The sequence below is a fragment of the Sturnus vulgaris genome, chromosome 17 (assembly GCF_052056855.1).
Source record: "Sturnus vulgaris isolate bStuVul1 chromosome 17, bStuVul1.hap1, whole genome shotgun sequence".
NCBI lineage: Eukaryota > Metazoa > Chordata > Aves > Passeriformes > Sturnidae > Sturnus > Sturnus vulgaris.
In genome coordinates, this window is record NC_142259.1 from 10,733,523 (window position 1) to 10,758,478 (window position 24,956).

The 24,956-nt window shown below is 47.2% G+C and overlaps 1 protein-coding gene across 2 annotated transcripts in view; it reads right to left on the reverse strand.

The window, feature by feature from the left end:
- The window catches only part of PPP1R16B (protein phosphatase 1 regulatory subunit 16B), a 57,896-nt gene that overhangs the window by 6,279 nt on the left and 26,661 nt on the right, over window positions 1-24,956 (reverse strand). For both annotated transcript variants that reach the window (XM_014884034.2, XM_088175080.1), the window contains exons 3-10: window positions 7,609-7,679; window positions 5,542-5,687; window positions 4,288-4,391; window positions 3,913-4,037; window positions 2,022-2,147; window positions 1,594-1,669; window positions 1,099-1,228; window positions 256-424 (exon numbers count right to left, since the gene is read on the reverse strand). In XM_014884034.2, the coding sequence (XP_014739520.1) occupies window positions 256-424; window positions 1,099-1,228; window positions 1,594-1,669; window positions 2,022-2,147; window positions 3,913-4,037; window positions 4,288-4,391; window positions 5,542-5,687; window positions 7,609-7,679 (947 nt within the window). The remainder of the gene's footprint in view (window positions 1-255; window positions 425-1,098; window positions 1,229-1,593; window positions 1,670-2,021; window positions 2,148-3,912; window positions 4,038-4,287; window positions 4,392-5,541; window positions 5,688-7,608; window positions 7,680-24,956) is intronic.

The window sequence follows — 24,956 nt, forward strand, 5'->3', positions numbered from 1 at the left end:
GAATGAAAGACACACATTAGTTTTTTTTGAGCATCCTGGTTCATTTTTATCTCAAAACTGTGTATGCAGCTGTAAATCCAGCACAGGCTTTCCACTTGAGTGGGACATCCCAGTTTATACCAAACGAGAATTTGTTCTTTGCTTACATCTGGTGGATAAGGTCTACAAATTTTCAGCCTCCTTCCACCTATAGCTACTGAATCCACACCACCAGCCCTCCTCAGTGACTCCCATGAAAGAGAAGAGATTCCTTACAGGGTCTGTATTCTCCTGTTCAGACCGAGTGTCCCCAATTTCTCCAATGAGACCCGAGTTTCTCCCTTCTTCTGCTGCCCCCAGCTGCTGCCACACCATGGCCTCCTTCTCGCACTCCTTCCTGTAAAGGTTTGTCCTGTCCGAAAGGCTGGCCCTCCTCACCACCTTCCTGTGGGACAGGGACAAGGGCATCAAAGCTGTGAGCAGGACATGACATTTCCTCTTAGCCTGGAGCTCTTCTCACCTCCTCCTCCTCCTCACACTTCACAGCCTCTCCCTCTGGAATGGAACGTGGATTCAGCTTCCTGACACCCACGAGGGCACTGGCGTGGATACTGAAGGTGGGAGGAATTTTAAGAAGCTCATGCAGGTCACCTTATGGACCTATTCTGCAACCAGTGGAACAAATGTAGAAGGAAATGGCCCAGGGGCTGTTTAGGGAGCTTTGCGAGGTGCAGGGCTGCTTTAGTGTCCAGTAAACATCTTGTAAAGACCTCTGCAAACTGTGTCTCAGCACTGCATCTTGGCCATGTGACATACTACTGAAAAGCTCAAGTTACTCCACTTGAGCACTGATTTTCCAACACCAGTTTCAGTGGCTTAACAGGGTAAATTCTCATCATTTGGTCCTGTGCTCAGGGCAGTTCTTAAACCACACCAGCACAAAACTATTTCCCCCCCAAGGATTAGCACCTCTTCCTAATGTAAAAGCCACTCTTCAAAGGAGCTTTGCTTTCAGAAAGGACAGATGGGTTGTTCTCATCTACCTCAGGGTGCTCTGCAACCACACCTGGGTGGCCAGGCCAGTGCCCCAAGTGACCTGCAGAGAACAGCACAACTCACCCCCGGCTGCCCGTGCTGGAGGTCCTGCGGCTCAGGGAGGATTTGTGCCTCATCTGAGACTTCATGATCACATCGTGTTTGTGTTTCAGCTCCAGAAGCAGCACTTTGAATTCCTCCTCTTCACACAGATCTATGGCACACACAGACCAAACTCTTTGTCAGACAGTTCTCATTAACACCACGTTACTAATTGTGCCTTCCTAGTTAGACACCCAGGTCTTAGGGCTGCACACAGCAGCAGGGAAGCTCCCAAGCACAAGGGATAACAGGAAACACACAGCAGGAAGATTTGGTCCTTGGGAAATGCCTTCTTCCTTCTTTCTATGAGCACGAAGAAGCATTTTCTGTACTAAACTAGGTGCTTCAAAACTTCAGTCTCAGTTAAAGAAAGTTCAACTTTAATTCTAAAAAGACACCTAAAAAATTATGTTAATGCTTCTGAAAGCACCATGTGAAGACTCCAGCCATTTCTTTCTTTAAGCTTCATAAACTCACCTATTGGCATTTCATCCAAAGATGTCCTGGCACTCAAACTAGCCCCATGGGACACAAGCAATTCAGCCATCTGCATCTAAAGAATGGAAAGAATGCCAAGTTGATCGAGGTATTTTAGGCAATTTAGGCTTTCCTCCCTAAAGCTGAAAGCTTGGAGTAAGATGAGAGGCAATGGCACAAAGGCTCAACTCGCCTCAAATAACTCTGGTATGTGTGTGATGTTAAACACTGTTCCCACCATCCACCTGCACAGGCATGCTCTGCCTGAAATTTCTCAGCCACCAGTTCTTTTTGGAGCCCGTGGAATCTCCTCTGATGCTGTCCAGAGAGCCCAGCCCCAATACAGGTTTATTCCATTTGCAGAGTACTCCAGTTTGTCCAGGCAGAAACCTCACCCTCACACCCAACACTTAGAGTGAAATCCTTACCTGTCCCCAGAAAGCAGCAGCATGCAGAGGTTCCCAGCCATCCCAGTCCTTAACATCCAGGCTTGCCCCCTGGTCAAGAAGCACTTCAGCTGCATGCAGATAACCATTGGCTGCAGCTATATGCAGCTAGGAGACAAGGAACAGAGCATGAGACACCTGCAAGGACCACCAATGGCTTTATACACCGAGTTTCAGAGGATTTTCTTGGATAACGTTTGAGCCCAGAGCTGGACAGGCAGCACATTTCACACTGGGCAGATGGCACCAGGACAAAAGCAGGTCGTTCCTGTTACTAAAGCTCAGTATTGCCTGCATGTAATTCTGTTTGGAGAGGAAACTGCTTAACAGGTCTTAGAATAATTTAGATATATGGATGAGAAAAATAATGTATTCACATTTTAAATCAAGGGCTTTTAAGTGCTTCCCAGTCTGCAGGGAAAGCACCATCAAAACATGAGCCTGCAATGCAGAACATCATCCACTGTAAGTTCTGCATTCCTCATGCCAGAAGAACATCTCCTCTTCCCCACTAAAGTGCTGTGGATGTGATTTTTTGAATCAAATTTACAGCCTGCTTTAGTCAGGACTCTCTCCGTGCAATTGCACTTCCAATCACACTATAATTATTTTCACCATTTGAAAATCAAAAACATTTTAAACCCTGGCTACTTAAACCTAAAGGAGTATGATTTTTCAGATATTGGCTTCCAACTACAGCCAACACTTTGGAGACAATCAATAATAATCTCTTTTAGTCCCCCAGCTTCATGTCTCTGAAGATTTTCATAATTGCAGTCTGCTGTTGCATCTCTGAGCAAAACACTGACCCATGCACTGCTCTGTAGGGATTAACTCCACTCAGAGCTCCTCCTACTTCAGTTGTGCTAAAGGGGAGAATTAATGCTTCTTTTCCAAAAATCTTCATGAGGATGCCACCACACAGAGTTACGATTTCATCTGGAAATAAATTCTGATGCTTTCTGGCAACTCAGTTAATTTCTACATAAATTTTATGCCACTTTCTAGAGGCCACATGAATTAATAAGGAATTAGTTGGGGGTGGTACAAAAGGGGGAGCCAAGAGGTCTGCTTAAATGTACATAATCTTTGTTAAAGGGAAAAATGTGTTAAAAAATAAGCTGCAATAAAAACTTCAATCATCCAAGCTTACATAAGGGAGGGAGCCTGCCCTCCCCTTACACTTCTGGTATATATTAAAGATAGCATTTAGATTAAGAAATTGGAATGCACTGTCCTGGCCCTCAAACACATGAACCAAGTGCCTGTATATCAGTTATGCCTGGACCCAAGCATTAAATGACCGTGGTTTTATGAAATGCCCAGCACAGCACATATGACCTCATTACCAAACTTTCCCTAAGCTGGGACTGCTCTAAGACATGATTTAGGAGACATATTTGTGGGGTAAAAAGAGCTGGGATTGTTCAGCCTTCTCAGTCCCTGTCCAGACAGATCAGATGCCAGTTTGCTTTGTGCTGCACACTTGTCCTGGGTGCCCAGGGGCAGGTGCCACCCAGTGAGAACAAATACAGTGGCCACTGACTCTGTGTGAGCCAGATCCCACACAAAGCAGAAAGGAGGCAAGAAATCTCCAGGGTTCTCAGCACTGGATCCTGCTCCCACGAAAACCAGAGGGCTCTCACAATCTCCTCCACAGGAGTCCAGTCAATCCACGAGAAGTAAGAGGTTACTGGGAGGTCTCCCAGGCCCAGTTCCCTGCAGCTCAGCAGATGTTTTATGTTATGTCCTGTGGGACTTCTCCTCTCAGTGACATGAACCTGTTGATTTTGTGTAACTCCTGCTCCAGGGCAGGTTTCATAACCTCTGGGCTGAAGGAAAGCAAAACTGAAGCCGCTGCAGTTTCACTCACCAGCGTAGCACCTTGGGCATCAGTCCTGTTCAGGTCTTGTCCAGTTGCAAGTATGTCATGAATGTCACAGATCATGACCTGCTCTGGAGCAGCTCGCATCTCATTGATCCTTTCCTGGGTAATCCCTGTGAAAATTCCAGTTAGAAAGAAGACAGTTGGAAAGGTTGAGTAAAACGAGACTTATGATCCTTGGTTGATATGACCTTCACCCTCATGATCTTTAGGAATCAGAATAACTAGAGCCAGGTCCCAAGAAATTATGCCAGAAGAAGCTCTCTGCTTTTCTCCAGAGGCAAATCAAGAGCTGAGAAACAGGGTAATTTTTAGTACCACATTGACCCATTTCTGTATTTTACATAAACTCAATCTCCTTACCTTGATAGGCCATGCAAGTCTCAATGACATCCAGGGTTGGCTCATCTTCACAGAGGTCATATGGCATGTTGCCATCTGCATTGACTGCCAACAGGTCTGCTCCACTGCAAGGGGAAAACTGAGTTACACAGGAAGGACCTCAAACAGCCTAGAGCAGATGGTACCAAACACTGGCATAAATGCTCAGGAAAAATTAACTGGGATTTGATAGTTGCCCAAATGCCACTAAGGTATGTATGAGATAAAGATTTGAAGCAAAGCTGTGGAGCTATGAATGGAGAAGATTAATTCCAGAACTGGATGAAAGGCAACACACTACACCTCCTTCCTGAGTCAGTAATGCCCTGTATTCCACATCCGCTCCATTTTCGTAACCCTCATCCAAAAACTTCCTAACCCCAGTGGGAACATCCTCCAAGGGATGCTTGACTGCATCCTCTTCTCTCCTTCATTATACAGTCAAAGAAGAGCCAAATTTTCAATGCTCATCTCCCAGATGACAGCACCACAGGGAGAAGTCTCCCTCCCTGAGGAAGAAGGCAGCAGGTCAACACTCCCAAAGCACCAGCACTCTGGGAAAGGGAGGAGAGGGCTCCGTACACAGGCACCACTCTGTGCTCCAGGCAGGATGCACCACAGTGCTCACAAAACAGCTCAAAACACACCTGGCTTCCTCCTCCTCGCTGGCAAGTCTAGAAAGACTTGAACTGTAGGGACTTAGTCAAGCACCCTGTGTCACCTCTGGGGATCAAACACTGCAGGAAGTTTACTGATCACTAATTAAGACCCAGTGAGACAGGTCACAAAGTTCACCCGGGTGTCTGAGTTGCACAAACACACTGCTGCCCTCCTGCACCACTGTCTGCTTGACTGGGGCTGGAAGATCTGAAGTGGTGTTTAGGAGTCTGAGGGTAGATCCTGCTGGCTGCTCCTGTTTCTACTCCTCCTCCCAGTGACCACAGTTCCACAGGTACACACAGACACACCAGAACACAGGCAAAAGGGGGCAAATTTTGGCCCAGTCTCCAGAAGTTTCATGAAACTGAGCCTAGTGAACTAGGGTTTTATAGTCTCCTCAGCTTTTCTGCTCTTCCTCCTTCACCCCCTTCTCCCCCAAGCAGGAAGGACCCCCACGAGCAGCCCGAAAACAGGGAATAATCACCTCTGCTGCAATCTCCCCAGGTACTAAGCAGTCTCAGTTTCCTGTGGGTAGAATCAGACCAACAGAAAGGACAGACACAAAAAGCCACCTACTGCTGGATGAGGATCTTCACCAGGTTGATGTGACCACACGTGGCTGCTGCATGCAGAGGAGTCCACAGCTCATTGTCCTTGGCATTGACATTGGCCCCATGGTTGAGGAGGAGCTTGACTATGTCCTCATAGTTGTCTATGCAGCACTGGGGAGGAAGAAATGCAGACAAATTGGTTTTTGTTTTTTTTTTAAACTTCAGGAAAATGAGGGTTCATACCTGCTCAGCTGTAAAATAATAAAGGGCACCTGGACATGGAGACCTACTTTACCCTGCACTGCTTGGCAAGGAGCATCTTCAGCAGAGTTAAACACCAAATTGAGCACCAGCAGGTCAAAAAGGCAGAACACCTACATGGGACAGACCAAAGGGTCACTGGTGATCTCCAGGGCCTTCTAGTGTGGGGGCAGAACCAGCAGGGAATAACAGCAAACACGCTCACAGCTTCTATTCCACTGGATCTTCCATATTCAAGAGCAAGCATAGCAGAAATTCAATATAACCAGTATAACCACATACCAAGGGATGAGCTGACAAGCTGACATTCCCTTTTCTTAGGGAAAATCCCACACACTGGCATGTGATGAGCAAAAGTCTTCTCAGGAGCTGACGCTACCCACCACAGTTATCTGGAGAGGCACAAATTGCATTCCCAGAATTATGAGGTACCTTGCAGAGCACTTTTCACTTCCTGAAAAAAACAGCTTCCTTCCTGCATTTAGAGTATAGCCCAGCACCTCTTTCCTTTGGTGAAGGTGGAATTTGCTCTTTGATCCACCTCTTGTTCACTTTTACAAATGAACGTGCATATGATAAAGACACTAAAACAAGATTTATTCTTGTGCAAGAGGCCTGTTTGTGGTCTGGGCATTGTTGCAGACTTACACAGCTCAGCACACAGTATGGGCTGTTAATGGGGCTGAGTTCCAACACACAATAAGCATTTCAGCAGCTGAGTGACAAGGAGCTTTCAGGTGTTTCTATTTTGTTCACTATTTGTACACGGAAGTGGGGTTAAAGTCATGCCTGTCACACAGCCAAGTTATCACAGAAGTGGAAGGAAGTCCCATTCACTGGAAGGAATGCTAATGTGCCCACTGAGGGGCTTCTCTGTGCTCAGGGATCCAATCAATTCCAGTGGATACAAAGCTCCCATCAAAACTCCCAAATGCACCTTTACAACCTCTCAGTGGGCAAGGTGGATTCTCCAGATTTTAGAGCCTGGCTGGGAAAGCAAGGAGCCTGTCAGTGTTTCTCTGAGTGCAGGATAACATCTCTTTGGAGAGGTGATGGTGGTGGGGGCCTTTTGTTCTTCCAGGAGCCAGTTTGCATTTTTAAACAAACATTCATCCAGCTTTGAAGAGAGCAGGCGACTGGCAAAAGAATCCAAAATCCCAAGTCAATGGGAGCATTCACAGCAGGGAGTTATGGCCAGAAACCCCTGAGTGCTCGTGTGACAACCATGCCACTGTTGTTTGAGGCAGTGGAGGCGGCAGCTGCCAGGCACTGCCAGTCCCACGTGCCTGAGAGAGAATAGAAAAACTCTTATGGAAACAGCACAGAGGCTCCAAGGAAGGCCACAGACCTACACACCACTATAGCAAGTCTGTATTTCACTGGTGATCAGCTACTGCCATCTCATACAGACTTTGGAAGACCCTGAGCCTACAACGAGCAGCAGCAGATTCTTCAAGCATCTTGTGCATCATTTATTTAAATCACTTCCAAAACTCACGGATTGCCAAGGTCTCTAAATTTGAGTTAATCTGCTATAAGAAATTAGAGCCCAGTCCTACAAAAATTGAAGGGTGGGGAAAATGCTGTTCACTTGTGAAGACCAGCCCTGACTCCTGAGCTCTTATTGTCACTGAATAAAGTCTGGGATACAGCAAGAAAAGGATCTGCTCTCAGTTTGCTCCCCAAGAAACCAGATCGCCAACATGGTGAAGTTTCACTGCTTTCACTGAGAAAATAAAAGCAATCTAAGAGGGGTCCCTGTTGAAGGTGGACAGGTTGGCTCAGCGGGCAGCAGAAGGCACAGGGAGGTGTGAGCTCCTGCCAGCCTCACCTGATGCAGCGCAGTCAATCCATCCTCATTGCACAGGTCGGGGCTGATGTTGCTCTTCAGCAGGTAACACACTGCAAGGCAAGGACACAGCAGAGTCAGAGCGGCCACCCTGCCACACTCGTGCTCTCGGCCAGCCCTGCACAGTCCAGGGCAAGGAAATTCACACCATCAGTGTGGGCAGAGCTGCGGGAGCCACAAGCCCAGCACGGTCACCGCAGTGAGAGCAGAGCCTTCCTGGGTTTATCCAGCAGAGAGCACCAGCACACAAAATTCTCCCCCAGCCTCCTTCCAAAGGAGACTGTTCATACAGTCAACATTTTCATTCACTTGTGCTGGAACAGTCTCCATTTTTGCCGTGTGCTTCACAATGCCTGAGTGCACCCTCGGTGCTCCTGTGGCCCAGGAGAGCCCCAAGGGGATTTTGGGGTCTCGAGTTACAACCATGAGAGAGATCCCTGCCACCACGAGAGGGATGAGGCATTGCCTCAAGAAGTAATCAATCCATGATGAGAAACCAAATACATTCAGGGCCCTGCCATATCTAAACACACCAGGGTTGCTTTGCACAGTTCACTTGAGTTGCTGGGTGTTTGGAGAAAGCTTCTCAGAGGTTTTAGTTTTTAATCACAGCTTTGGGGGAAAGGGTAACGTTTATTCCATTAAAATGCATATTTCTGAAACACGTGAAAAGCCATTAGCCCCTAGGTGAAAAACCTGCACAGGGCAATAGCAACAAGGTTGGCAGAGGGCATAAATTAATAGCAACACCAGAAACTCTTTAAATTCAACACTGCTGACAGACCTTGATGATCCATGCCCATTTTTCTGTTGTTTTCTTGCTCATTCCCTGTTTTTCTCCAGAGATTTCACTACCTAATGCTTTTCCTACCTCAAATGTCACTGACAGCACAAGCACAAGCCAGAGGTTCATAATCATCTCCCCAGGGCCAGAGCAGCAACAGATATTCACGTCACATCTTATTTGATGGCAGGCATGCAAGCACTGAGTGAAACCAGAGCTGCACAATAAGGAACATTGACAGAGCTAAAAGGGCAATAACCATCCTCAGAGCTGGCAATCAAAAACACCGCAGGGCTGCTCACTCCAAAGCATCCTGCAGCCTCTGATCCCTGTCCTGCTGTCAGAGGGAGCTCTTTCCCCAGCACATCCACAGGGAAAAACATCTGCAGGGCTGTCCCTGGGGACAGAGCTCTTCTGGCACGCAAAACAGAACATGGAAAACACACCCACCATGACATCAGTGATGATTGATGAGGCTTTGTTTAAAAGATCTGGAAAACACACTTGCAAGAAAGGCAAAACGAAAGCGGAGTGAAATTTTGATTGGAAGCCATTGCTCTGACGTTATCACAAAGGAAGGCAAAACCAGACAGAAGTGAAATAAAACACATCACAGAGTTGTTTCACCCAACTCAAAATAAATGCTTGGATTTACTTTCGCTGGAAATAATTTCAAGGCATTGACATCTGCTCGATGAAAACTGCTGCAAAAAAAGCAGAATACAGCAAAGACAAAGCTCATCCAGCACCATAGTGAATCCAAAGCCTCTGGCTTTTTTCCAGCTCGAGGGCCAGTGCAGGAAGCCCACGCCTACACTGGACTCACAGCCCCAACACTTGCATGCTTAACAGTAATAAGAGCACTGAACCTCAGCCAGTATATCCAATTTAATGACTCTGCTTCTACTGTTTCTGGCCAGCCCTGAGCTCTTGCTCTCCTAATCCAAGCTGAGTGATAGACGAGCCATTCACCACTGGGTCTGCTTGTCTCTTATTTACGTTGGATGCTCTGCCATTAGGGTTTTAATTCAATCTCAGTCAGTTAAGTGCCATTGTGTACTAATGACACACAGTTCCATAATCATGTTTTGCCTGATTATGGAGATTTGGACAAGTAGATGCTGGCAAATTAACCTTGTAAGTGCTGTCTCTCCATGGGAAGAAGCTGCAGCATAAATCCCAGCTTGTTACAGGGTTTTGTGTCAAAGGCACTGTGATCACAGCTTGACAGAGTTTGTAAGAGGCCCTGAAGGGTTAGATTCAGAGAAGTTTTTAATCTTACCCTAAAGAAGCTTTGAATTCTTCACTAACCCCTGGAGCAGCCCTCATGCTCTTAGTGCACCTCCCCTTGGCTCCCTTCTGCCCTCAGGACAAGCTCACCTTACTTCCCAGTATCTCCCAACACTGAAAATTGACAGCCACAAGACACCAGAAAAGGGCTCAGAAAAGTCAGATCATGAAGCTAAGTGTGGATGTGGTACCATGAGTCCAGGCAAACAAGGCACAAAGAAGAGATCAGACTGCTTTCTGTCCAGTCCTAAACTGAAGATTGCATTTCAGGGTTTGGCAGGGGAGCACAGGGTCAGGCAGCAAGGAGCCCTCATTCCTGCCACCAGCCCATGTTCAGAGCAGAACACAGCCCCATCCATCCTGCCCTCTAACTCAAACTCACAGCAGAACACAGCCCCATCCATCCTGCCCACCAGCAGGGCACGGGGTGGCAAAGAGCAGCTTCGTCACCCCCTCTCCCTGTGAGCAGCAGAGGCACATGGAGGGAGGAGATGGACACCTTCTCCATGCCCACTACCCAGGAACAGCTCTTCCCAAAGAGGCAGGAAGAACAAGTCCTCCCTTCTGATAAACTTCAGGAGAAAAATGTGCATTTGTGGGTCATCCAGTGCCCTAGGAACAGGAAAGGGGGGCACATCTGTGATGCTTTGCAGTGCTGGAAGCTGGACCCTCCCCTGTGGCAGTGCCACCGACCTGCTCTGCTGCTTCACACACAACATAGTTACAGGCACCTGAGCATGCAAAATGCTTCTCTCTTCAAGCCCTGCCTGTGTCACACGCTTCTCTGCAGAGCCCAGCACCTTCTCCCCCCTCTCCAGGCATGGCTGATGCTGCACAGGTATGAAGCAAAGCCTTCAGCTCCCAAGGACACAAATTAATCACCCAGCACCAGCTGATCGCCTTCTGTCGGCTCAAACCTCAGCCTCCACCCATGGAAGGACAATGCCCCCCATGCTCATGGAACAGAGCAGGAATGAGCCTTCTGCAAGCCCCTGAGCCCAACAGAAGGGGCTCTTTGGGGTCACATCATCAGCACCAGGCTGGACACTAACACCACGATTAAGTTCTTAGAGAGCTCAGTGCCGAAAATGCTGAGCTCTGTCAGATCTGTGCTCTGCACGTAGGCAGAGGCAGGTGGGGAGCAGGGGCTGGGTGCGTGGAGATTCTTTATTACGTGTCGAGCACAAGTTGTGGGAAGCAGTTCCAAACGCATAGCAAATGAAGGATCACAATAAGAGCTGGGTGAACAAATTGTTGTGAATAATTCATTGCAAATTATATTAACTGAGCGATCACTCAAATGTATTTTTCATTATTCTCCTTGCTCTGCCTATAATTGAACCTCTCACACACCAAGATGGTGTACATTAATCTTCAATTTATATTTTATCATTCACATCTGTGCTATTTTAAATAGAAAAAGCTCCCACAACAGCTGTGAAAATACAGTCTCAGTTTTAAGCCGCCCTCCATCAGATATCCCAGGGCAGCCTTAGAAAAATTCTCCTGCCCAAACATAGCAAACCACTTCTTAGAAGCTCCTTTTCCTCCCAGCCTCACTTATTCTCCCCAAAAACTATAAAGCAGGGGAAAGGCAAAAGCAACACTGCAGAGGTGCTAAGGAAAATTCAACACGGGGCAATCGACTCTCCCACCTGAAGAGATGTTACAGTGCTATCGTTTTTTATTGCTGTTATTTCCCACTGAGTTTACACTAGAAACAGCTTTTCCAGAAAAGTTCCTAAACCAGATGAAGAAAAAAAAGAAAGCCTTTGTTAGTGCAGTTTCCCCTAAGTCAATAAGCTACACCATAAAATCCTGGATACTGTTACACTCCCATCTATACCAAGCACTTGCATACCTCAAGCATTAATAACTCTTAAGAGAAAAAGCCAACTGGAACTGATATGGATACCATGGAGGGATAAAAAAAACCCAAAAACCTAACAGACACCTTCCTGATAGGAGGTCCTGAGTCCTCCCAAAAATATATAATGGCAAATTGCCTCTACTGGCAAGCAGGCTTACCTGTGTGCTCCAAGTTTACCTACACGCACAGGCCATTACTTATTAAAAATCCAGAATTTTCTCAATCTTTTCTACTCAATTTCTCTTTGAAATCATCCAAATTCTTCAAGTTCACCTTTTGGTGAACCAAGCACTTCCAGGCCACCTTTAAGAGGTGGGGTCTCTATGACAGTACAATAATTTCTGTATGTTCACAGATGATTTCACTGCATAAAATGAAGTTGCACTTGGGTTAATAAAACATTTTTACACATTGCTCCAAGCTCCTTCCACCCAAATGCAGCTTTAGTCAGAGACCCAGTGTAGCAGAAGAAGCTCCTTCCATTATTTGTAGTGACATACACGCAGGGGTGTTGGCAAATGTCTGCAGACACTGATCCCAGCCTGCCAGGCATGGGACTATGGATGGGCTCAGCTACTTCAAAGCTGCATGTTTACTGCTGTGGTTTTGCAGGGATATTTATTACACAGGAGAAACAATGCCAGGAAAACTGCACTGAAGCTGTGAGAGCTCTGCCAGCTTCCTAGCCCCGGCATACAATGTTAAATTCACATTGAACAGCATATCTAAACTCTGAGCAATAACAGGATGAACTCACTCAGCCTTATCCTCCACTCCCTGCAATGTACAACTGATAGCCCATGCTGGTCCATTGATAAACTCCACAGCTCCCTAAAGCTTTTTGAAGGACAGAAAAACCCCACAGAAAGTGAAATGCCACGCTCAGACAGCTTCAAACACATCATACACCTAAAAATAAATATGGCCCAGTTTGCCTGCTGAGCCAGCGACAGAGACATCCCATCCTGATTGAGCACTGAGCTTTCTCAGGAAGGTTCAAAGCCTGTTAAACACTTCCCACCCAGTTTATAGCCAGGCACACTCATTGCTTCTAATATACCCACAAAACCTGGGAAGTCTGGAGAGAGTCCAGCAGAGCCCCATCTGCTTCGTGCCACATTCACCGTGCAGGGACACTGCACACAGCCACACTCAGTCCAGGCGCTGCTTCTCTCAAGGAAAATCTATTTCTGACTTTGATGCTTCTTACTTAAGAGGACACAGCCCTCCTCAGCCCGGAGGAGCTTGTTTTTCACAGAAGGCTCCTCCTGCAGGGTTAGGGGCCTGGCTTATACAAGTTTTATTCTAACAGCAAGTCAATTAATTTATTTATTTAATGCATTGAGTCCAATTATTTCTCCCTATTTGTGCATATTTCAATCCATTTTTGCTTTATCCATCACTGCAGCACCACAGCAACAAGAGCAGTACTACAAAGGGACAACCTCCTACAGCTGCTTGTTGGATGGATGGGCCACAGCCTGGCCCCCACACCCTTCTGCATCCCACATTTTCCTTGTTCTGCATGCAGGACTTCAAGCTCTGATAATCCACTTAGTGCTAGTGATGATAAAGCATCTTTCTTTAATGGCTGCCATCCACCTGGGATTACTGGGAAAAGGAATGGGCAAGGTACCCATCTGCAGCCACAGTGCTTGAAGGGCATAGCAGAAACAAAGCCAAATTTATTTCAGTTGAGAAAATAAAAATGAGAGGGTGCTGCCCTGTGACACACCTTTTTAAGGATGTAGTGTCACGCTCAAAAGTATCCTGATCCTCTTCTCATGTCAGACTAACAGTGAAATTGGTCCACACTGGAAATGTTAAATACATAAAGCAAAATTAAAGTCAAAGGTTACTTCCCTGGTTTCCCATTTGTCACCCGGTATTGGAAGAATAAATAAATCATTTGGGGATGGTTTTTAAACAGATGATGGGATTTGAAAGGGATGAGTGTTTTATATAACCTTCAGGCTCAGCTGTCTTCAGCAGGATTGCTGTGGGCAGGGAGCCAGGAAAGCAGATTCCCCAATATCACTGTGACAGAAACACCTGGGCTGCCACAGAGCCTCTTCTCTCTTTACGAGGCATTTCAGAGTAGTTATTTGAGCTCTCCTGATTTAAAGAGTACTAAAAAAAATATATTAACTCAGACTTTGGGAGGCATGGACCAAGCAACCCAAGGCCAAGTTTCCCAAGGATGACTCAGGAGTTTGGCACCAGCAGAGCAGCGCTGGCTTTTAGGGTGTGAGAGTTCACAAAGGGAATGGTCCTGCTGTGGTGAAAGCCACACGAGTCAGTGGCCTGAGCAGGGAACAACACCACAAAGTGAGGGATGAGGGACAGCCACATTCTCCAGCAGCAGCTCCAGGGGCACCTACATGCCCCATCTTCTGAGAACACACCTGAATTTTTGGGTTTGGTGGGCCCAAGCAGGTGAGCAACACATTTCATTTTTCTTCGAGTTTCAGGCAGAGCAAGACAAAGGGCACCTACAGAGTCAGTAACTCAACCAGGACCTCCTGTTCTAACTCCTCTGGCTACTTCCAGCTTTCTTCCTACAAAAAGCATTTATTGGAAGTTATGACAGCACAAGCAAATCCATTCAGACAACACAAAATCAACACAACATGTGCCTTTTATCTGAGCAGCACAGAGGATCTCACTTGTATACGTGTTCAGAAACAACTTTTGATGTGTTGGACCAAAATCCACCTACCAAGACATGGAGCAATCAGCACCTGTTTGTACTAAGCTTATTAAAAAATTAAGTCTTTCAGGGTACCAAAAAGGAAATGCACCATAAAAATTTATTGGCATTAATAGAAATGACAGTTAGAGAAGTGTTTAGATAAAAGAGAGCAGTGGTGTCAGGAGGGAAACTTCTGCAGCTGTCTGAGTCCATGAAGAGCCTCCCCAGCTACATGAACACAATAACCTAACAGGTGATCAGAGGAGCAGAATTGCAAAGGCCCCCTCCAACCTCCACACAGAGCCAGACTGGCAGGATTTGCAAGAGGATCCTCTGATGTGCTCTGTGTAGCAGGAAATAGTTCCTATTGCCATTTGAAAGAGCTTTTAGGTTCCAGAGCCAACAGCCTCTGCCCCAGCTCGTGTTTCAGGCATCCTATGGCCTCAGCTAAGCAGCTGTATGGTGACCTGAACCACATGAATGTTTTTAAGAGTTTCAATTATAAAACAGGAAACTTTCTACTTAGAGTAACGGAAGAGAGGTTGTGGTGGAGGGTGGGGAAATACAGATCTGCCTTTCAAGCCGCCCTGAGCTCACACTGAATGATTCCCTGCAGTGGCAGCCTGCTCACCACATCCCAGCAGCTCGTGGCAGGCTGGGCTCTCTTCCTCTGCCCCACTTCACAGATTCTTGTTCTGTGTCCTGCTTCTCTAACCACACCCTGGTCTTCAGAGAGCCCTGCTGTGTTCTCTCCATCTGCCCTGGCTGTTTCAGTACCTTCTCCACTCTGACCTCAATCAACACTGCTTATTGCATTTTTTTTCTCCCCACCTCCAAATTTGTCTCTCTTTGGTTTAGGATGAGTAGAGTGGGGATGGGAGATCTGTCAGAGCTCCAGATCCACATCACACCCTTAGGTGTGCTCCCATGGATGGCTGCATTCCTGACCCAGGTGCCACGAGGCCATGGTGTGAACACCTGCAAGGGCACCTAGGGCAGCCCAGCTGTGTGTGACAGTGCCACAGCAGGAGCTGTGCCAGCCCAGGTGTGTCTCACACCATCACCCACCTGGGAGAGCACAAGGGACATGCCAGCAGTTAAAGAGTAATCTGCTGAAACCTCACGCCCTGCTCCTCAGCACTAACTGGAAATGCTGTGCTGCCACACAGGGCAGGAAGGGAAATGTCTATAGAGCAGAAAATCACCCTCCCACCTCCTTTTTTAATATCAGATAAAGACAGAATCTAGTTTCATTTTTTAAGAAAACATTACAGAAAAAAAAAAACTTTCATGCAAGTTTAGCAGAAAACTAAACTTTACCAGAGAAGCACTGGCAATCCTTAGCAACCCTTTTGCAACCTGTAATTATTCAAGAGGAAATTTTACACATTTCTGAGATTTGAATTTCAACAGCACCTTCCATCCAGAGATCTCCCAAAGTGCAGCTGCCTTAGTGGAGTGAGCTCCAGGCTATCTCCTGGGATTTTACAAGCAGTTCTTGCCTTGTTTCACAGCTGTGACATCTCAGCCCAAGTTAAACTGAGGCTCTGGAGGCTCAGGGACCTTTCTTTGCCAAGGTCACAGTGACAGTCCATGGCACAGCTGTGACACTGCCCTTGAGCCCAGGTCCCAGCTCTGCCCTTTAAGCACAATAAAACTCTCTCCCACCCTTTCTGTGGTTCAGCCAAGAGCAATTGGACAAAGCAGCTGAAGCCTCAGTGCTAACAGCAATTTTTTATCCCTACTCTCACATGCCCAAGTCCCAGAAGTTTGCAATTTTTAAGGGCTGATCAAATCTCACTATTCCCCCAGACTTTCCAACCACTGCTCTTTCAATCTTCATTTCAGCACCTGTCACACAGACAAATCACACAGCCCACAGTTTATTCTTTGTATTAATAAAGCAGTGCATTCAAATTTGCTCTCCAGGTCATACACCTCCAATCCCAAAATAATGCCCAAAGTCCAGCGTGCCTTGGTTACCAACAAACTCTTGTCAGAGAAGTCAACTTTATCTGTGAACATCATCACCAGAGGTATTCAGCACTGCATGGAAGCCAGCTCATACATGTGAGACTGGAATCCAAAGTTAGCACCTGAGCTTGGCAGAAATGCAGGTTTTTTCACAGCTACATTGGTGCTTACAATAAATGAGACATAAACTGCATAAAGGCCTTCAAATTTGGTTAAAACAAGCAGGCACAGAGTCATACCTGGCTTGGTCTATAAGCTGACTGTGAGGGCTGTGCACACAGATCACCTTGTATTAATAATTATCTCATCTGTTCCATAGCACAAAGTTGAAAATTCTCTCAAACAACTTCTGCCCCAAGCTCCCTGTGATTTCTGCTTGCCACCACTTCAAGGAGTAAAAGATGAGCATTCCCAGGCAGGGTGATGCAATACAGCTCTGTGCCTGCTGGGAGGCCCACGGGGAGGCAGCTCCAGAGCTTGACAGGTCATTTAGACCTTAGAAAGGCAAAAAAAAAGCCCAACAGGCTGTCTTCACCCATCCCTGCCCTGTGCACAGACACCAAAGTGCAGCCTCATGTGAACTCAGGACAGCTTTTGCTGCCAGCTCTGCTCTGCTGAGCTTCCTGCACTTTGATGCAGAAAAGAAAGGAACTGAGCTTGGGGCTTGGCAGCATTTTCCTTTTTCACGTCATTTTCAAAAGCCATCTCCATCAGCTTCAATCTTTCATCTGCACAATACAGGCTGAACTCGGCAAACCCCTTCAGCTGAGTGATGGGCAGGAGAGAAAAGCTCTCCCTTTGCTGGCAGGGCAGCAAGGATGCTCCCTCGAGGAAGGACAGGTCTGGGGTCCAAATCCACAGCAGCTCAGACTGGAGCTCTACCAGCCTTTGGGGCAGCCTGAGAACGTTTTACTTAACATAAAGAGGAAAAGAACTGAAAGTGTCCTCCAGAAAGTGCTTTGCCTTGGTGCTTCAGGCCAGGTCACTGATGTGAGACGAGCACTTCAATCTCTATGCATACACTTATTTATTTTTAATTCATTACTTTGTGTTTACACACTGGGATTGTATGTATTATGTGCTACATTAATATATTATTGTAATATATATTAACAAAATACATAGTTCAAACCACCACATTTAAAAATACATCATTCCTGCAGCTCTTACATAGGTTTAAAGCACCCCACTTATCAGAGCAGTATCTCTGAACATTGAAACCACAGCTTCTTGATGCTGGGAACAAGGAGTTACAGGCAACAGCAGGGAGTAGACAGAGCACAATATATCCCACTTGGAATCATAGAATTGCTACGGTTGGAAAAGACTTTTAAGATCACCAAGTCCAACCATCTGTTGACTTCTCTCCCTTCATCCCTGCGACAGAACTCTTATCCTGGGATAAAAGACCAAGTCTCCACGTCAGACTTGCAAGTGAAATGCCTCCCCAGCCTCTGCAGCAAGAGGCAGCTAAGAGGAGTTCTAGTTTTCCTTTCTGCACCACTGGAGAACAGCTTCAGTTTGCCAAAGTATATCACAATTCCCAATAAAATGGCAGTTTGCAAAATAATTAACAGCCATTAAAATTCCCCATTAAGTTTTGCCACTAGCAACAGCAGGACCATTCTCCTCCCAGCAGCAGTGAAAACTCTGCTTATTTCTGTAGTAAACCCAGTGTTGTTAATGAGCCATTTTATCCCATCCTGTTTGTTTCTGAAAGCTCCCTCAGCAGCAGAACCCTCTTATCAGGAGTTTTTCATTATATATTTAACACTACAAGAGCCTGAGTGCCATGGACCACCTTTGAGCTGTCACACTGCAGGAATGGTGACATCCATCTTCTGGGCTTGAATGGCAGACTGCTCTGCACTCACTGCAGCCCTTACACCGAGGAGTAAATGGGGAGAGAGCTTCCCTACCCTCTCCTGCCATGCTGCTTGAGGAGAACAGACTACATGACCAAATTAACTGAAATAACCCCGATTTTGAGCATTAAAACAAGAGGAAAGCCAGGCTCCAGCTTTGCATCATCTCCCATCAATTCCATAGCCTTATATTTTGACTTGAATATTTACAGGAACAACAAAATGCTTTAGTAGCTCAACCCACCTTGGTAAGTTCATTAAAGTAATTAATGCTGAAGTGGCTGCTTACACTGCTCTGCTGACAGCACTAATTACAGGCTGCAGAGGTGGATTGCAGTGACAGCAAAGGGGACCAGGAGAATGGCATTTCTGGCATGGAAATGGGCAGATGTGCAGCCCTGTGCCATCCCTGGGATGGGATCCAGTACTCTCCTGGTTCCTCCTGCTCCTAACCCCAAAATTCAGCATCTCCAGCACAGAGTGTAACTGAGCAACTCTGGCAGCTTCTGCTGCTTTTCTGCAGACCAACACCAAGCAGAAGAGACCTGGAGCATCCTCCTAAGCACCTGTCTGAGGGCAAGCCCTTCACTAACAGGAGTAGGGTTGGCTAGCCAGGGTGACCAGGCCCTTACAGACCTATGAGGAAAGCAATCCAAGTGTTCTGGTTCCTGGAGACATCATGGACCATTTAATCTCCTGTGAAATGAAGTGGGAGGGCTGTACTCTCCCTCCTAAACCAAGAATAGAACCTTCCTCACACAAGAAGTCCTGTCCTGAAGGCATGGGCAGACCCCCACCTGCTCAGTGTGACCTGTGCCAAGAGCCCCTGTGTCTGTGTTGGGAGATGCAGGAGATCTGACCCTCATTGCCACATCTGTGATCAAGCACAAGATCCCTCTCCAGCTGTTTTTGGTTCACCTTTGTCTGGGAAAAACACAGGCTTAAAGAAAATTATTATTATTTTTCCAGTCAGTTATTTGTAAAAAATGCTTTTGATACATTTCCAACATTTCACAGGTTGAGGCAATCCCACTCCAACCCTCCATCAGCACCCAATCAATGCTACAACAGAGAAATCCTGTTTCTTTCTGTTCATCTGATCACAAGGAATCATTCCCAGGGAAAGGAGCCCACCCCACCAGGAGCATCCAACGAGGTCTGGATCTCACACAACCAACACAGTTGTATAATGGAAACCTGACCTACAAACCCTGAACCAAATTCTAGTTGTTCCCCTTTGAGAAGTGAGCACGTGAAGGCTGCACACACCTTCTGCCCTGGCTGCTGCCACCTCCCACAGCTTAATTCTGGCCTGGCTCCACATCCCAACAGGACTGGTACCTCTCCTCTCCTCCATCCAGCATGGCTGGGAGGAAGAGGACCACCAGTAAAAAAGTGAGTTAAAATGAGCCCTGGTTGCATAAATTGTATCATCTGTGCCACCTACAACTCAGAGATGGACACGTTTTGGTGGTTAAGCTCTCCACAAATGTTTGGGTTGAAGGACACACAAAGGACCAGCTGGTGCTGCCTCTCCCAGCACCAGGGACCATTCCCAGCACACACATCCCCCGTGGAGCTAACAGCCTGCTCTGGGGACACAACAGCTGAGTGGGCTCAAAGGACCGAGGTGACAGCCAGGGGACACAGAGAGCTTTTGGAACAGACAGCATTAACCTCTTTGCTGCTGGAGCCTTGCTCTCCAGTGTGACCCCCAGCTCCTCGGGAGGGCTCTTTCTCTACCCAGACCCAACAAACCAGATTTGAAGTGTTTTGTGCCTGTGATGCACGGCAGCATCAAAGACATTAAAAAGAAGAATATATTGCACCAGAGAGTCGAACAAATAACGTGCCCATAAAAGCAGACATGAAAGCTCAGCACATGCAGGCAAATCCCAGCAGCTGGGAACTGCAGAGTCACTCTGGGAGCAGGACAAGAGGCAAAGCAAAGCCATCTCCTCCTCCACTCCAGCACCAACCAGGACAGCCCCAGTCAGAGGGGAATTCGGAGAGACCTGAGCCCCAGAGCAGCTCAGCAAGATACACAAACCTTCCCTTGGGTTTTTATTCTGCAGTAAAATTCCAGAAAGCATTAAAAGGAGGTTCTTCAAAGGACTGTGAAATGAACAGAAGCTCTCATAAGAAGGTCCTTACACTGTCAGCAGTTTTGAGATGCTTTGCAACCATCTGATCCCTCCTTCCCCATGCAGCGTATTTAAATCCAGGAGTTTCTTCAGAGAGTGGACTAGATTTGAATGACAAGGTTTCCCAGCTCCCTGGCTAGAAATCCCTTCTTTTCCTACAGTCTTGCTGAAAATAAGGAGAAATTTGCTGTTGATGGAGCACATTCCCAGCAGTGATGGACAGGGGCCAGGCTGTGCTGACCCACTGACCAGTCCTACTTGGCCACACTCCTGGGCCAGCTCCCACGTGTCCACACCACACAGCATCTCCCCTCACAGATAACACTGCCCACTCACAAAAATACAGCTGGATAAAAGCTGCCCTGGTGGACTTATCCCAAGAGAAAAACCAGGCAAGTCTGCATTTGGGAAGGGGCTACATGAGCCAGCTGGGAAGATGCTCCTTCACCCCCACCTGCCTTCCCCACTGGGCAGTTTTACAGACACCAGGAGCACAGTGAGAGAGGTTTAAGCCATCACATGTAACCACAGTGGATAATAACTCACTAAACACCTGATTTACTTAATGACTGTAGCAGCAGCTTCACAAAACATGGGTGATTCCAGAGGCACTTGCTGCTTTGCTGCTGCTCCCTGTCACAGCAAGGCAGGAACACTGAGATTTCCCCCAGCTGTTCTTATCTTGTCTCACAGCATTGAAAACTGGGACCTATTGAGAGCAAACAAACAAGCCACGGCATTCACTGAACTCTGCTGTAAATCACGTGCAGGGACAGGCTCTTCATGCAGAAGTGACAAGGAAGATGCATCTGCAATGGTTTTATGGCACATCAGCACAGAAAATGGTTTTATGTCCCTAAAAGTAGGTGATTAAAATTCCAAGATGTCACAGATTTTAATCCTGAGCTAATTTTTTCCTCTCTTCTATGCTGTGTCATACATCACCGCTATCAAGAGAGCAGAACTCTCAAAAATCAGATGTCCTGAAGCTAGAGTACAAGAAAATTATGTTTTCTACAGCAAATCAGTTCAACAGAGGCTCAATAAAACATGATTGATAATTAGTGTTTTCTTTTTGGCAGCTAGTAGCAATTGTCTTCTCCTTAACTCTAGTGCATTTGCCAATTTAAAACTAATCTGTCCAAAAATGAAACAAAACATCTGCCAAAAATATTCCCAGTGAATATTGGTTAAGATTTACAAAGTTCTACAGCAGAGTGTCACCTGCTACAGCATCAGACAACTCAACAGTAATTAGGGTAGAGCTGAGACAGCCTTGTGGAAAGAGCCATCAGGCAAATGGAAAATGGATGGGAATAGCTAAATCAGTTTAGATTTCCTTAACAGAGGTAGATCAAAAGAGAAGTAACCCGATTAGGAGGGAGAGAGACACTGATCCAGATTCATGGAGCAAAGCAGAACAGCTATAAAGTGATATTTATGCCTGTTTTCCTTTCCAGGGCTGCATAAAGCATCAGCACGTACCAGTAGATCTGGCCCAGATTTATGGGCTAAGGGTAGACCCTTTTAAACAAGGACAGCTTCTCCAGTTTACTTTCCCAGTTAAGCAACTGTCCAAAAAAAAAAAAAAATTAAAATAGGCCATAAAAAAAAAATCCTCCCAAATTCAATTAAATAGAGTAAGTGACAGTCAGTGCCTGCTGGCAGTGCCATTCTCCCTGCTCAGGGCACCTTGTCCTGGTTGCAGCAGGGCAGGCATGCATTGCCAGAGCCCAGCTTTTGGCACAGCCCATTTCAGACAGCACAGATCTGGTGGCAGCACTGCCTGTGGCCACGCACAGGTCTCTGAGCATCCTGCTCTGAGGATGCAGGCCAGTGTGGCTCCATGGCCCCTGACACCAGGCAGGGCACCTCAGTGCTGCTGCTGGGATGCTGCAGCACTGAATATTGCAGGAATACAACACACACACCCCCCAGGAGCACCGTGCCTGCCTTCCCAAGGAAAGACTGAAAAAGACACTGGTCCCTGCACCAAACCCTCCTGCTGCCTGAGATGAGCCCACTGCTGCACAGAGCTGCCACCATTGCTGCCCAGGGGCTCATTTCAGCTGAATGCAGCTGCTCAGTGACTTTCTGGGTGCCCAGGCTCCTCATTAGCCACCCCCCAGCACCCTGAGCCATGCCCAGCACAGCCACAGCCTCCTCCTCAGCCCCAGGGCAATGTCTTTGCAGCAGCACCCACCCACTGCCAGGGTGAAAAGCTCCATGAAGCCACTGCTGCTGTCCCCAAACCCCACGGGAACGACTCACTGCCCAGAGATAATGACAGCACAAAAGCTGCCTGCCACCAGCAGTCTCAGAGAAAGCCACCGTAGCTGTGTCCCCACTTGCTCTTGGCAGCCCTGCTGCTTTCCAGAGCTGCATGTGTCCCAGGGGATGTGTGAGCACAGGTACACACCTTTTTTCCAAAGCAAATACACTCCCACGCCCGTGACACTTTTGTTCAGGTAAACACCTATGTCCCCAAGGCACTGTTTTACACCATCACTGTACACCACAAGTTGTGCCCAATCTAAAGAGGTTTTTGTTGCTGCTGAGGCTGTCCCAGAGCCAGGGCAGGCTGCACCACTCACTCTGCTCCTGCAGCGTCCTGCTCGGACAGTGACACCTCCCTTTCACCTACTCCATCAGCATTTCCACCAGCAAACCCTTTCACAGCTCCATGCCTCACCCTCCTGGCTTCCACCCCAGAGAATTCACACATCCCAACAAGAGCAAAGGGATGCCCATAATGAAAGAGCCCGAAGTCCTCTCATATTGAGTGAGAGACAATCCGAGACTTTGCACGAGTCCCACCAAACCTCCACATTCCTGCATGTGTCAGATAGCACCTGACACCTCCCAAGGAGCTGATACTGCATTGGATGTCATTAGTATCTAACACAGAAGCTGTTTTGGGACAGGGCAAAACCACCTTTGCCCACTGCAGTGCCAATAAACAGCCTTCTTGTGCCCTCCAGTCCCAGGATCGCTGGGTGACCAAGCTGTTTCATGTCCCAGTCACACAGGAGCCAGAGCCCACGACTCAGCCTGCTGGGTTTTTGATGGCCTGTCCAGCTGTGGCAGCTCAGGAGCTCCCCACACGATGCCCCATGAAGAGCTGGTGGCAGAGGGGGCAGCAGAGCCAGGACACAGAGGAACGAGGCCACAGGCACGGGCAGCATGGGACAAGGAGGAGCTTTGAACAGGGGGTAGGTAAACAGGATCCCCACTTCTTTCCTGTTCCATGGCTGGAAAACCCACAGGCCCTTCCTGCAGGAAGGAAAGGAGGAGGGTGGGGAGCCCACAGCACTGGGGTCAGCTTCCAAAACTGTCCAGAGAACCACTCCTCCCTATGGCACACACAAGATGTTTCCACTGCTGCTGGGAACTCCTGGCTCTGACCAGGGTGATCCCTGAGGGACTCAAAATGCCTCAAAATTATATTTTAATACCATGGGGCAGTGATTAGTGGGATGGTTTGTACAGAAGCATCCAGCAGGAGGGAGATGAGTGTTCTCCACATGGACTCTATCCTATGAAGCACAGTGCTCTAGGTGACCAAACCAAACTGACTGCAAGAAAGGCAAAACACCCAAATATATCTTTAGAGGTCTCTGCCAAAATGCTCAGGGATACACAGGAAGCCCCCAGTAGCTGAAGGTGCTCCTGTCAGAGCTTGGCCCAGGACAGCTGAGTGAGCAATGTGTTTGTGGAAGCTTTGAACCCCATGAGAATGACACGAGGATCAAGCAAAGCCAGATGGTCACACCTCTGGCTCAGCTTCTTCCACCTCTACCTGCAATCCAAGTTGTCAATCCCACCTCACAGGAGAAAAATCACTCAACAAATATTGTCCTTGAGCTACAAGACAAGTCTCTGGATGAAAGCCAAGCAAGAAATATCTCCTGTTCTCTTGTTCCCCATAGGGTAACTGTCAGAGCCATGCAAACATTGCCATCAGTGAACACATGGCAGATCCTAGAGCACTGACTGAGACAATGCATTGATGACCCAAAGTCCTGAATTAATGCTACAGATCCAGTGCTGACCTGCACACAGATGATAGCTTTCCTGGCTCTGAAGAGTGATAGAAAATTGTCACAAATGAGAGTAATTTGGGTCAAGGGACAGAGTAGCAGCTTTTTTGTGGCTATTTCATAATTGCATGATTGAAGTTATAAGAAATAAATTTCCTATGAAAGTACAAGAAATTATGCCTGGTTGCCCTTTCAAATGAAATTTTAAGCTCACTTGCCCTTCTAATAAAACCAAAATGGACTTCCAGCACCTCTCCACGACCCACTGTCACCTCCCAAACCAGACAGGCTGTGGTTTTGGCACAGCATCCAGCAGCAGGTTGGCAGCTGGCTGGTTACAGCCTAGACTGGAACTTCATATCACATTCAGGCCTTGCATCACTGTTGTGACAGCATCAGCTTTAGAAGGAAAGAAACCCCTGTGATAATTTCCTGACAGGCAGGAGATGTCACTGCAGATCCACGGGGACTGTCCTCCTTCACTGGAGCTCTGGCTCTTTCTAACACCTGCTATTTCAGGCTGTTACACCAAAATTTTAATTAAAACAAGAGGCCCATTTAAGCTCCCACGGAGCCCTGCTCTAGCCTTGCTAATTAAAGACAAACTGACAGGATCTGAAACTATAAAATAAACCAGGTCTGGAAAGTTTGAGAGGCCTAGGACAAGTCTG